The sequence below is a fragment of the Eptesicus fuscus genome, chromosome 9 (assembly GCF_027574615.1).
Source record: "Eptesicus fuscus isolate TK198812 chromosome 9, DD_ASM_mEF_20220401, whole genome shotgun sequence".
Taxonomy (NCBI): Eukaryota; Metazoa; Chordata; class Mammalia; order Chiroptera; family Vespertilionidae; genus Eptesicus; species Eptesicus fuscus.
This window is the reverse complement of record NC_072481.1, coordinates 84,656,556-84,669,015: the sequence shown is the minus strand read 5'-3', so window position 1 is coordinate 84,669,015 and position 12,460 is coordinate 84,656,556. Positions and strand designations below refer to the sequence as shown.

Below are 12,460 nucleotides of genomic sequence, written 5' to 3'. Positions count from 1 at the left end.
GTTACAGAGCTCATCAAGGGGAGGCCTGTTCCCATGTGTCCTTTTTAGGCATCAGTAGGCTTAGTGCTTTGATACTTGTTGAATGTGCCAAATGGTAAGTAATTAGTAACAGGGAAGAAGTTCCACTTACTGCTCGTCAAGGTTAGATATTAACTGTCGAAAAGAGGACAAGATAAACTTGGGATAAAAATAATGTGCGTGTGGGTATTAATGTGCGGTGCTTGCCTTTAGACATGTCGGATGGTAGTTTTGCTAAGTGGAAACAGTCAAAATTGGAAGAAGATGATGCTCCAGGATCCCTTTCCTCCATGACAGAAGAAGCAGACTTGGCAGGTAACGTTATGCATCCAGCCAGCCAGTCAAGCAGGAATGTGAGAAAGTGTAAGCACTGAATGTACCAACACGAATGACCAGGGAGTTACGGTTTGAAGATCATAGCAGCTGCAGAGCCCTAAAAGCTAAGCGTTCTGTCCTTTCAGAGACACATAAATTGCTGCACAAATTACAGATAAAAGCCAGCACATCTCCTTTGAGCCTTTAGACTTCTGCCTCTTAACTCGTCTTTATGGCGGTTTTCAGGGCCTAGGCATTCCTAAACGTCTAGGTCTCTGCTTTAGTTGATAGTTACTAAGTTTCTGTGGTGGGTACATTCACTCTGTGCCAGTGAAGGAGGAGGATCTGAAATGTCTGCATTTTGGGGGATGGCCTTCTGGACGAGTGACGCCACTATATTTTGAAACACAAGGCTCCAAAAAGGCAGATTTGGAAGCCAGAGGTACTGGCGGGTGGTGAAGAGCCAGGCAGCCTGGCTTCCAGGCCTGAAGCAGCTGGTGTGAGCTTGCACAAGGTATCTGACCTCTCTGTTTTTATGGGAATTAAAGGAGTTGACACATGCAAATCTCTTAGGACGATGCCAGAGCCCTCATGTGCTCTCAGGAAACTTCTGGCATCCAGAGTTGTTATGCCAGCGTTTCCCTCATAGAAATGCCATCACGTCCTCCTTAAAACTCACCGCACCTCAGCCTGCTCCTCAGACATCGTATCAGCGGCACTGATGTAAAGTGCTGGGAAAGTTTGGGTGAAGCAGGCAGTTGCTGGAGAAGGAGGTTCGGTAAGAAGCAGCATGAAGTGCCTGCCGTGGGGACTCGGCTTGAGTTGGCCTGGCCGGCATCGGCCAGAGTCGGCCCTCTGCAGTCAAGCCAGGCAGCCAAGGGCTTCGTGGATCGGACGTGTGCTTCTGCCTCCCTCCATCCTCCGGGCAGCTGATGGGCTGAGCACATCTACTTCACACTCTGTTAATTTTACTTCATGTTCTGTTTTTATTGTTCAGAAAACATTTCTGCTCCACCCCTGGCCGTTGTGCCAGAGAGCGTGAAAAGCTCTGCTGTTATCACAACCTTTGAGAACTTCACTAGAGAACTGGAAAGAAAATGTGAGGTAATGGTCCACTGACAATGAAAAGCTAGCTTGTTATGAGTTTAAAGTAACAGGTTCATATTATTTATTAATACTGTTAGCTTTCATGTGTGCAAGTATTCCTGAGTCTGTCTTAGCTGTGGCCCCTGACTTCAGAGTCTTGGTGAATTGTGGTCTGTATTTATAAGAGCTACTTCATGTGCATTTGCTGCCATGGGACCAGAAGGACTCTGTGGAAATTGGACTCATGGTTAGGTGTCATTGATGGCATTCTCAGACAACTAAACTACCAGGAAGCAATGATTTTGTCACAATGAGGGACAAGGAGGAGGGGGGAGAAGAAGGCATGTGGATAAGAGAGGTGTCTGGGACAAAGATGGAGTTCGGCTGTGGGAGGGTGCTCAGCAGAGTGGTGGCTTGCCTGACCCTGCACCTGTAGGCTGTCCCAAAACTACCTGCCAGATGAACGTTGGAACCACTTCAGTCTCCTCTTTCTTGTCCCATTTTTGTATATCCCTAGAGTTATTTAATAGCACATTTGAGAGAACTATCTTACACCAACATACATTCATTTAACTAAGTTGGCAGATCTCCAAAGTCTTATTTTCTACAATATTCTATAAGCTAATTTATAATGGAAAGTTGTATGTGATATTCCATATGTGTTGCAATAGTATGAATGCAAGTTTTTCTATTTTAGCTTGTTGTTCTGTATTGGTGCCGGCCCTGAGGGAGAACATGGGAGGTGTGTAGCATTGCACCTTATCACTGTTCGTTAGCAGTAATGTTTGCTATGAATGTTGTGTGCTGTCAAAACCTTTTTAATACGAAGCCTGCACTCAGTTGTTATAGTTATGGTTAACCCAAATGTGATCTTGTATTTTTATTATGGTTTAGCTTAGGTACAGAAGGAGTGCACTTTATTCAGAATATGCAAAGCAAGCACCGAATTGCCTAATAAAACTTTTAAACCAGATACATCACTGTAGGTAAGTATTAGCTTTCAAAACAAGTTTATAAAAGTGTGATTGCTCACAAATGTTTGTCTCATGACCACTGTGTTGGGTCGTGAGGAGCTGGAGCTCGGAAAGATGTGAGGTTTGATACATTACTTAACCCTTCCAGGTGCTGGTTCTTCATAAGATGAGGGGCTGAACTGAAGGCCCTCCTTAAGCCTCTTTATGGTACCATTATATGGCTCTAAAATACTATTCTTAAGAAGTTCATAATCCAACTGTGAAGACAGGGCAAGCATGTAAAATGCTGGATAAATGATATGTGGTATAGACATACAGTGGGATATTCAACTTAAAAAAGGAATGGAATTCTAATATAAGCTACAACATAGATGAATCTTGAGGACATTATTTTAAGTGGAATATATAAAAGGACAATTATTGTATGACTCCACTTATATGAAGTACCTAGAATAGGCAAATTCATAGAGACATAAAGTGGAATAGAGGTTACCAGCAGTTGGGGGAGTGGGAAATGGGTAGTTATTGTTTAATCAATAAAGAGTTTCTATTTGGGATGATGGAAAGATTCTGGAAATGGAGAGTGGTGGTGGTTACACAACATTGTGAATGTCCTAACACTACTGAATGGTACACTTAAAATGATCAAAAGGGTCAATTTGATGTTATGTATATTTTGCCACAATAAAAGAAATACTACACACTCATGCACACACAGACCCTTGTCACCATGTAGCAAGAAGTAAAAAGGAGCTGAGATTTCAGACAGATGTGAAGGACCAGAAGTGCGAGCGGAGAGATGGGTTTCTGTAGTGACGGGAGTTGATCCAGAGTGATTACAGTGGAAGTGCTTCTGGAGTGAGGTTTTGGAAACAGAGATTTGAATGGTGTAGGGAAGGTGCGTACAGAGATGGTTCCTGTTGGAGAGAATGGCCGGTAAGGGAAGGTGGGGAAGAAAGTGATGGCAGGCCGGTTTGCTTAACTGAAGTAGAAAGTTTCTTAGGGCAGAATAGAAATTTATAATTTTTTTCAAACATTTATACATGCACTGTCATTTGAGTCTCAAAACAAGCCCATGAGGGACTTCGGACTTGTGGAACTTCCATCATCTTTTAAGGGGCATACATGTACTCATTTAAAAAAAATAGTTTTATTGATTTTTAGAGAGAAAGGAAGGGAGAGGGAGAAAGGGAAACAGCAAAGTGAGAGCAGAACATGGATCAGCTGCCTCCTACACGCCCCCTACTGGGGATGGAGCCCCGCAACCTGGGAACGTGCCCTGGGTGGGAATAGAATCTGCGACCTTGTTGGTGCATAGGATGATGCCCAACCAACTGAGCCACACGGCCAGGGCTTTACTCATCGTTTTGTTCAGCAAATGCACACAGCAGCACTCGCTGGGTGCCGGGTTCTGTGCTCCATGCCGGAGTGCAGGGAGAGCAAACTGTAGGGCGGCTTGCCTCCGTGGGCCTCCCGCCTAATGGAGGAGAAGACACACAAGAAGCGAGCGAACAAATAAGCAGTTTAGATGGTGGTTAGACACAGAATAGTGACTGTTAGAAATTTCAAAACGAAAACGTAAAAATGGAAAAAAGTAAGTTAGCCAATTCCAGTTTTCAGAGCCAGTTTACGCAAGAAAAGGGGGAGCAAGTGAAGGTAGGAAGCACGTGGTCAGTGGTCAGTGGGACAGCGGCTGCTGCTGGCCCAGGCCTGGCGGCCCCCTTTCCCTGCGTCCTCTCTCCTTTGCTCTGCAAAGTATGATTTGAAATACCAGCTTCCTCCGGCTCCTGTTGAAAGGCTAAATCAAAGTTTGCATAGTACGTTTCAGGGTGAGGATGGGCAGGCATGAGGGGAGGGAAGAGAGACATGTATTCTTAAAACAAGAACTGTCTGGAGAAGACCATGACGTGTTCTTGCAGGAAGAGGATTAAGAGGGTCTTTGCCACAGCCAAGCAGTCCAGTGAGATCTGCTGCTTTTACCTTTGTCAGGCTGAATAAACTAGAGCAGTTTAACCATTTTGTTCTTCGAGAGCTGACCAGCCTTGAGAAGGATATGCAGGCTCTGAAACGCCTTGAGAAGGATGTTCTGGTAAGTTCTTTGTGTTTACAACATTCTCTGTGACTTACGAGAATCTGTTCCAGGGTGGAATAACAGCTTACTGCTTAAAGACACCTTTTGTTCAATTTTAGGAGTTTTGGGGAAAACAGGCTGCTGATCTGAAATCATTCTGCGATCTGCAAATGCTGAGGTATTTTTTAAAAAAATATATTCTTTCTAGAAGTATCTTAGTTGAAGTGTGAGGTCGTGGGGGTTGATGTTGGTAAAGCTTCACACAGGAGCCACGTAGCTGCTGCTTGTTAAACCAGCCACTTCTGTGGCGCTCTGAGCAGAGTGTGGCATCCACCTAGAAGTGTAAATTTTGAAAAGCAGAAACAGCGTCATCCAAATTGCAGTGTTTTTGATCCAAGTTGATTTATTTTAAAAAATTAAAGTGAGTAGATTTTGAGCAAAGTATTTAGATATGTGAGTAAACAGTTGATTTTCAGTTGTATACGGAATTGTGTTCTTGGTACAATCAATTCGGTCAAGCGCACACACAGAGAAGACAACAAGTGGGTGTATCCTCCTCACATTCTGCGGCTGCAGCTTTTGTCCCTCTGCAGTCCCCTCCAGCTGCGGTGGGGAGGGCAGCGCTTCTGCCTGGGAGGAAGTCTAGTGTTTTCTTCCGCTTGAACGATCAGAAGGGATCCCTGTGTAAACTTGCAGTGGCTAAAGCTGTGTCTGCCAGTTGAGAACCAGCTCTGTCACAGAAATCTAAGTCAGATGGTTTTAGGATGGACAGTATTCTGCTTGCACCATACATTTCAAACAACACTTTAGAAATTTGAGTTATCCCTCCTCCGTTACTCCAATTAGCACAATAATAATGACAGTACAGACCATGGGTTTTCAAAATGCTTTCACACGCACATCGCTCTCCATGTATCCTCATACGTGATTAAAGGGCATGTGCTTTTAGAACCTCTTCACTGAGTGCCCAGGTTTTGAATGGTTCTCAAACTTCTTGGAATTAGGACCTCTTAAACGTAAAAAAAATTTTAAAGTATAATTTCCATTTTATTTATTTTTCCAGAGAATTTTACTTTAGTCCTTAAGGACTTAGCTCCTTACATGGGCTTTGGTGGAGGTCATGGGGCAGCACCTATAGGTCTAAATTGGGGTGAGGGTGTTCGGGCCTTTCCAGCTTTAGGAGAAGGACTCCTGACCACCTTGCCGTGAATGGCACAGCTCACACGGCGATGGAGTTCCACATACAGCTTGGGAAGCACTTAGGTGGTGAGGACATTCACTTTGGAAATAGCTTCCTTAATGTGGCTGTGGCTGAGACCTCAACTGTGTTTTGAATGAGGAAACTTTTTAAAAAATGGATTTCAGAAAAAGAGGGGGAGAGAGAGAGAAACATCCATGATGAGAGAGAATCGTTGATCAGCTGCCTCTTGCATGCCCCCCACTGAAGATCAAGCCAGAAACCCAGGCATGTCCCTGACCAGGAATCCAATTGGGACCTTCTTGTTCATAGGCCAACGTTCAACCACTGAGCCATACTAGCTGGGCTTCGAATGAGGAATGTCTTAATGGCCTTGTCATTGGGCACGCATCGGGCACAGTTGGTGCAGTGAATAGGCTGCACGTGGCCGTGGCCTTTTTTGGCATGATCATTGTTCCTTCTTTTCTTGGTCTTCTTGGAAGCAAGGACCCAAGAGAGGCTTAAACTTTTAAAACTTATGGAGGATCCCCAAAGAGCTTTTGATTTATGGGTTATATCTGTGAAAAATTTCCATACTAAAAATTGAAACTGGGCCCAGCCGGCATGGCTCAGTGGTTGAGCATTGACCTATGAATCAGGAGGTCACGGTTTGATTCCCGGTGTGGTCGGGCCATATGTCAGGGTTGCAGGCTTGATCCCCAGCATGGGGCATGCAGGAGGCAGCCAATCAATGATTCTCCCTCATCATTGATATTTCTCTCTCTCTCTCCCTCTCCCTTTCTCTCTGAAATCAATCAAATAAATATATTTTTTAAAAATTGAGACTGGGATTTAAAAAACATGTTAAAATAACAAATCTGTACATATTTATATAAGTAACAGATTTTTATGAAAAATAAGCAGATTTTTGAAAGCAGGAAATGTGAGAAAAGTAGCACTTTTTTATGTTTTTGCAAATTTCTTTAATGTCTGGCCTAATAGAAGACAGTTGCATTCTCGTGTCTGCTCTGAATTCAGTCTGTTGTGATATCATGTCCTGCAGCCTTTGGAAAATTCAACTGTATATTCATGAGCGAGTAAGAATAGAAAAGCAAATAATGTCTTATTATTATTACCATTTGCCAAAATACATTTTGACCTCACAGAACCTTTGGAAGCTTAGTTTCCTTAGGAAAGGAGGTGGGTCCCTTTAGAGTTCCAAAGATTCACACTTTGAGAAATGCTAATATAAAGCAACACTATAATAAGCATTAGAGAAGATTATGCCCCCTAGTCTTCTGAAACCTGGAGAAGTCACTTATATTGACTGAAGCCAGGTTTAGATAACTGTCTCTCTAGTTCATACAGATTACATTGTAGGATGCTAATTACTATTTACATTCATCTCCCCAATAGGCCCCTGTGTGAATTTAGAATACCTCAGAGAACAAAACTGCTTCTAAATATACATCCCTCTGGGTTTTGCATTTGCTCTGCTTTCTTCCAAACACCCAAGGAAACCACCCTATGGCTTGCATGTGAGGGAGGATGGTGATGCTCTTAGCTCACACTGAATGCTGACTGGGTGCCAGGCTCTGGGCTAAGCGCTTGAAGTGCCATGAGATTTAGAGAAGTCAATTAGCTTGGTTGATATCCAGTATCTGGATCTGGTCAGTATCCAGTGTCTATCCCTTTGTCATGTTGGCACATTAGTGTTGGCCTTATATAATTTTCTAGGGAGATAAGGACATTTCTCAGACTAGATTATTTCAGCCCCTAGCACAGGGCTACACAGAGATTTGGATTCAGTGATTTGAGTTGTGGTCATGAAATACCTCTGCATATGTGTGGGTTGGTGGTATTGGCAGACGATGCATAAAATAGAATCAAGTTAAATATTAATTTCTTATGTCAGTATCCTAGATTGGCCATTGACTCTCTCAGCCAACATAGATAACAATCTATGAAATAACTCTATGTTTATGTATATACATAATATGTATATTCCTATTTTTAATTGCCTAATGTGAATATAATGAGATGGACTAATTTCTTCCAGGCTTAATGCAATTCAGCCTTCCTGAAGAAAGCCAACGTCCAGTTTTATTATCGCATTCCTGGGGTAGGTACAAGACTGGCTTTGTGCAGATGATGTGTACTGGCGTGGGGGAAGCAAGCACTAAAAGATATGTTGTCCATATTACAGCTCTTCACTGAGCTTTCTCCTCTTTCACAATATCTCCCATCTTAGCTATTATCCTCTTGGATCTGGGTCATTCATTCACTAAACATTTACAATTGAGTGCTTGCTCTGCCTTCAAGCACTATGCAAAATGTGGGAATACAATGGTTATCACACAGACATGCTCCCACTCCATTAAAAATAAATTCCCTGAAGGAATACAGAAAAAAAGACAAGTAAACAAAAATAATTGCAAGTTTACTAAATGCTTTGAGGGTTATTAACAAGGTGTTTTGGCAGAGAGTAATAATGTAAAATATCAATATCAAAGGTTTCCCTAAGGAAGTGACATTTAAGGTGAATAGACTTGGGAACAGTTTAAAGCAACCAAATTGGGTGGGGGAGAACTTGACATCTTTGAGGAACTCAAGTTCTTGGCTCACAGTGGTATAAGGGACAGTTATTTGAAATGAAGTTGGGAACATGGTCAACTCTCAATGAGGTAAGGCCTCATTGCCCTTGTTAAGGAATTTGAATTTTATACTAAAGGTGAAGGAAAATTTGGATGGGTTTGGAGCAAAGGCATTGAGGGTGAGGGTAATATAATCTGATTTATATTTTAAGAAAAAACATTCTAGCTACTGTGTTGAGAATTGATTGGGGAAGTAAAGAATAGAAGGCGAGAGGAAGAATAGAAGAGGAAGGTGTTGGAGGTGGACAAAAATGGAGATTCCAGATCCATTTTGGAGCTAGAATTAATAAATTACTGATAGATGGAAGGAATTGGTGAAGGAAGGAGAAATAAGGATGACTCCTAGATTTCTGTCTTTTAGCAATTGGATGGGTGGTGATGCCAGTTAGACAGATAGGGAAGACTTGGGGTGGGAGGAATGTGTGGGTGGAGCAGAAACTAGAGTTAATTTGTTAACATTTTAACTTTCAGATGCCTATGCAATCCAAGTTTTGATGAGAACCTGGAATAATGGACAATTTTCCAGGAAAATATAATTTAATGAAAGAGACTCCTGAATACATGGAATAATAGGCAGATATTCATAGAAGAAATAAAGTTGATAAAGAACTACCCTACAAACATGTATGGTCCAGATTGCAGCACAGAGGAGTTCTACTGTTTGTTTAAAGAAGATAACTTTAGTGCTGTTCAGGTTGACTGGTACTGGTGAATTCACTATAGGAAATGGTCCTATGACTTCCTTCTGGGGTAGGAAGTGCTCTAACCCAAGGGCAGGGGACACTAAGATATATTTAGCTTCTTATGGTCATGGGCTTCTGGGCTTGAGTCAGACCAGTTTTACTCCTCTGTGAGGTCTTCAGGCATCACTTTATCTATTGAGTACGTTATATTCTCTGGTTCAATTTATCCACCTGAATGTAAGATTCACTACATGACAATAGAGACTGGACCACATCTGTATTCCAACCAAAAAGCAGACTTCCTGGTATGAAATAAAAACTGTGGGATGGATGGATGGATGGATGGATGGATGGATGGATGGATGAGTGGATGGATATTTAAAAGAGAAAGAATGCTGCCAGAGATAGAAACTCTGAATTTAGGGGTAAGAAGGAGGCAGCTGAAAGTGAAGAATGACATAAAACTGCTTTAAACATTGGCACAAGAACTCAAAAGGCAGAACAGTCTATGACAATTTACTGTTCAAGCAACCAATCATACCTTCGTGGCTCCTCAAAGTACTATACCCTTCAAACACTGCCTGATATATATATATATATATATATATATATTTGTTATAGTCTATATGTAACAGTGAGCTAGATATCTGGAACTCTAAGAAATTGGTCTTAGATATAGTGGTACTAATAATGGTCTTGTTTTCAGAACAGCCCTTAGGAGTCAATGACCTCCATGATACAACTGAAATATTTATAAATTGCAGTATACATTACAGAAAACAATTCTAGAGCCATTGTTCTTTTAAACATATGAAAGCCATATTGAAATGCTAATGAAAAAAAAAGGTCCAAATCTTGCGATGATCCCCAAACTGCTTGTCTGGTCCAGAGCCCAGGCCCACTTGGTGGAGACTGAATCCCCCTTAGGCCAGTGGCTTTGACTGATACCCCACACAGACCACTGGAATCTGACATGGAGAAACATGGCTTTGTGTGAAAGAATGGAGGGAGGGCTAGCACTTGCCTGAATTAGGCCAAAAGATATCTGATTCGCCACTAGGACAAGGGTCAGGGCATGCTCATTAACTTGATGCATCCAGACAAAGTGCATCCATTCTTTACGAGATCACCCAGAGCAGTCTCAGACCCTCACTCAATCCCCAGCACCTATTGACTGGGGCATGTTTACAATAAATGTATTTTGAGCAAAGGAAACAATGAATGGATGATATATTTTCCTAAAGAAGAGCAGCCAGTGAGAGAGGGATGATCACCCTAGCCTAGTGATGAGAATCTAGTTCCCATCGCCTACCCACAGGATGTCTAAGCGATGGGGCTAGAAGCCAGCGAGCTAGGCTCAGAGTAGCAGCTATGAGCCAGCAGGAGCCCAGCACCCCATCCAGCCACCCAAATAATGAAACTTCATCTCCAACAGTTAACCGCCCAACAATGCATGCCTCCCATAGAAAGGCCTGCTACTATTGTGAGTATCTGGACCATTTCAAAAAGGAATGTCTAAAATTACAAAAATCACTCCAAACCAGCAATAATCAATTTTTTCCCCAAACATTTCAACTAAAGGCTTCCTTTGGCCAAACCTAACAATGGGGCAGCTGAGAGAATTTAAGGGGATCGAGATCTTTCCTTTTCTCCAAAAGAATACCTTGGGGAAAATTGACTTAACTAGAGGGAATGAGGTGACTAAGGTTCTATTAGATACAGGAGTTACTTTATCAATCTTTTATCAGTCTTTATCCCCTTCAGCCTCACTAGCCCCTTGCCTCAAAGTACTCTAGTCAGGGTCTCTAAAACTGCTATTAATAATTGTGCAAGAGTAATTAAGAAATGCATGGGGTTAATACTGACTTTTCAGAATTTCTCATATTAGAGGCGTGATTATTGATCATAAGGTGAGGTTTGTGTAGCTTTGGAAAAAAAAAAAACAAACCAACAAGCTACCCACAGATCCCAACTTGAGGATTCTTTAAGACTGGTTTCTCAATCTTAGCACTATTGATACCTTGGGTGGGGAAATTGTGTGTGGCTGTCTGTGCACATAGGATGTTTAGCAGAATCCCTGGCCTCTACCCACTAGATGCCAGGAGCATCCCCCAGTCATGACAATGTCTCTAGACATTGCCAAATATCCCTTGGGGGCAAAATCACTCCAAGTTGATTTTAAAAGGCAGCTTGATCCTTATGGAAGAAATGGTTTCATACAGCAGTAAGGAATTGTTCTAAACATTTTTTTTTTTCAGAACCATGTAATCAACCAGCAGAAAGATTTGATTTTGGTAAATAGATTGCTGGTTCACCTTCCAGTGTTAAATGTATAGCAGGCTAGTAATACTGATGTATTAACCATGGCTCACTTTAATTAATAGAGTATCAGAAATAAGGTCTTCCAAGGCCCTACCAGTCGGTCAAAATTATTAGTAGACAATAAACCTGCCCTCATGGAAAGGGGATGAAGCAATGCAGGCCACAAGTTAAGGCTCCAAAGACCATTCTAAGGGTGTATAATGGGAATAATAGTACCCACTTCTTGCACTTGTTAGGATTAAGTGTGATAACATCTGCAGAGCATTTAGCATGGAGCCTGGCACTATTATCAATAAAATAGAGGCTGGGTGCATGAAATTTGTGCACTCGGTGGGGGATGGGGGAGTGTCCCTCAGCCTGGCCTGCATCCTCTAGCAGTCCTGGAGCTCCCGGGGGATGTCCAACTGATGGCATGGGGAGCAGGCCTAAGCCAGCAGTTGGACATCCTTAGCGCTGCCATGGAGGTGGGAAAGGCTCCCGCCACCGCTGCTGCGCTTGCCAGCCATGAGCCTGGCTTCTGGCTGAGCAGTGCTCCCCCTGGTGGGAGCGCACTGACCACCAGGGCGCAGTTCCTGCGTTGAGTGGAATCAGGCTGAAACCGGCTCTCTCCCTCTAAAATCAATTTAAAAAACGTATTTTTAAAAAACCTAAAAGAAACTATATTTCCCTTTATTCAGTACTTCCTCATTTATAGGTTTTTTTCCCCACCTTGTTATCCATTTTGTCTCAAGGTTCATTGCTATTGTGACTTGAAAGAGAAAGATTTATACAAGTCAAAGTTTAGGACTATCTTGGTGGTAGCGTGGGGTGTGTTAATAAATCTCCATCTGGGTGATTCTATGAGATCCAAGTTTGGTCCTGGAGTCACTGAAAGTTTGCATCCCAGCTTCATGTATGAGCAGTGGGACCTTAGCTAAGTGAGGACTTCTTTCATGCCTCATCTATGTAATGGGGATAAAAGTATCCACTTCTTGGAGTTGTTAGAATTAAGTATGACAGCATCTGCAAAGCCTTTAGCATGGTGCTTGGCACTATTATTAAAAAATTTGCAAATAAAAAGTGTCATAGGAACATGATGCTCATACCATTCCAAGGGTCAACATAGTCCTCAGCCCCAAGAGTTACCAGTGGGATTTCAGAACATCCGTGAGAGACACTGG

The 12,460-nt window shown here is 42.4% G+C and overlaps 1 protein-coding gene across 1 annotated transcript in view; it reads left to right on the top strand.

Annotated features, from left to right (window-relative positions):
* Positions 1 to 8,896, top strand: part of SYCP2L (synaptonemal complex protein 2 like) — a 68,697-nt gene extending 59,801 nt beyond the window's left edge. The window contains exons 26-32 of the mRNA XM_028152457.2: positions 232 to 333; positions 1,331 to 1,437; positions 2,314 to 2,405; positions 4,383 to 4,482; positions 4,584 to 4,642; positions 7,701 to 7,763; positions 8,767 to 8,896. Of these exons, the coding sequence (XP_028008258.2) occupies positions 232 to 333; positions 1,331 to 1,437; positions 2,314 to 2,405; positions 4,383 to 4,482; positions 4,584 to 4,642; positions 7,701 to 7,725 (485 nt within the window). The 3' untranslated portion in view covers positions 7,726 to 7,763; positions 8,767 to 8,896. The remainder of the gene's footprint in view (positions 1 to 231; positions 334 to 1,330; positions 1,438 to 2,313; positions 2,406 to 4,382; positions 4,483 to 4,583; positions 4,643 to 7,700; positions 7,764 to 8,766) is intronic.
* Positions 8,897 to 12,460: the final 3,564 nt, after the last annotated feature.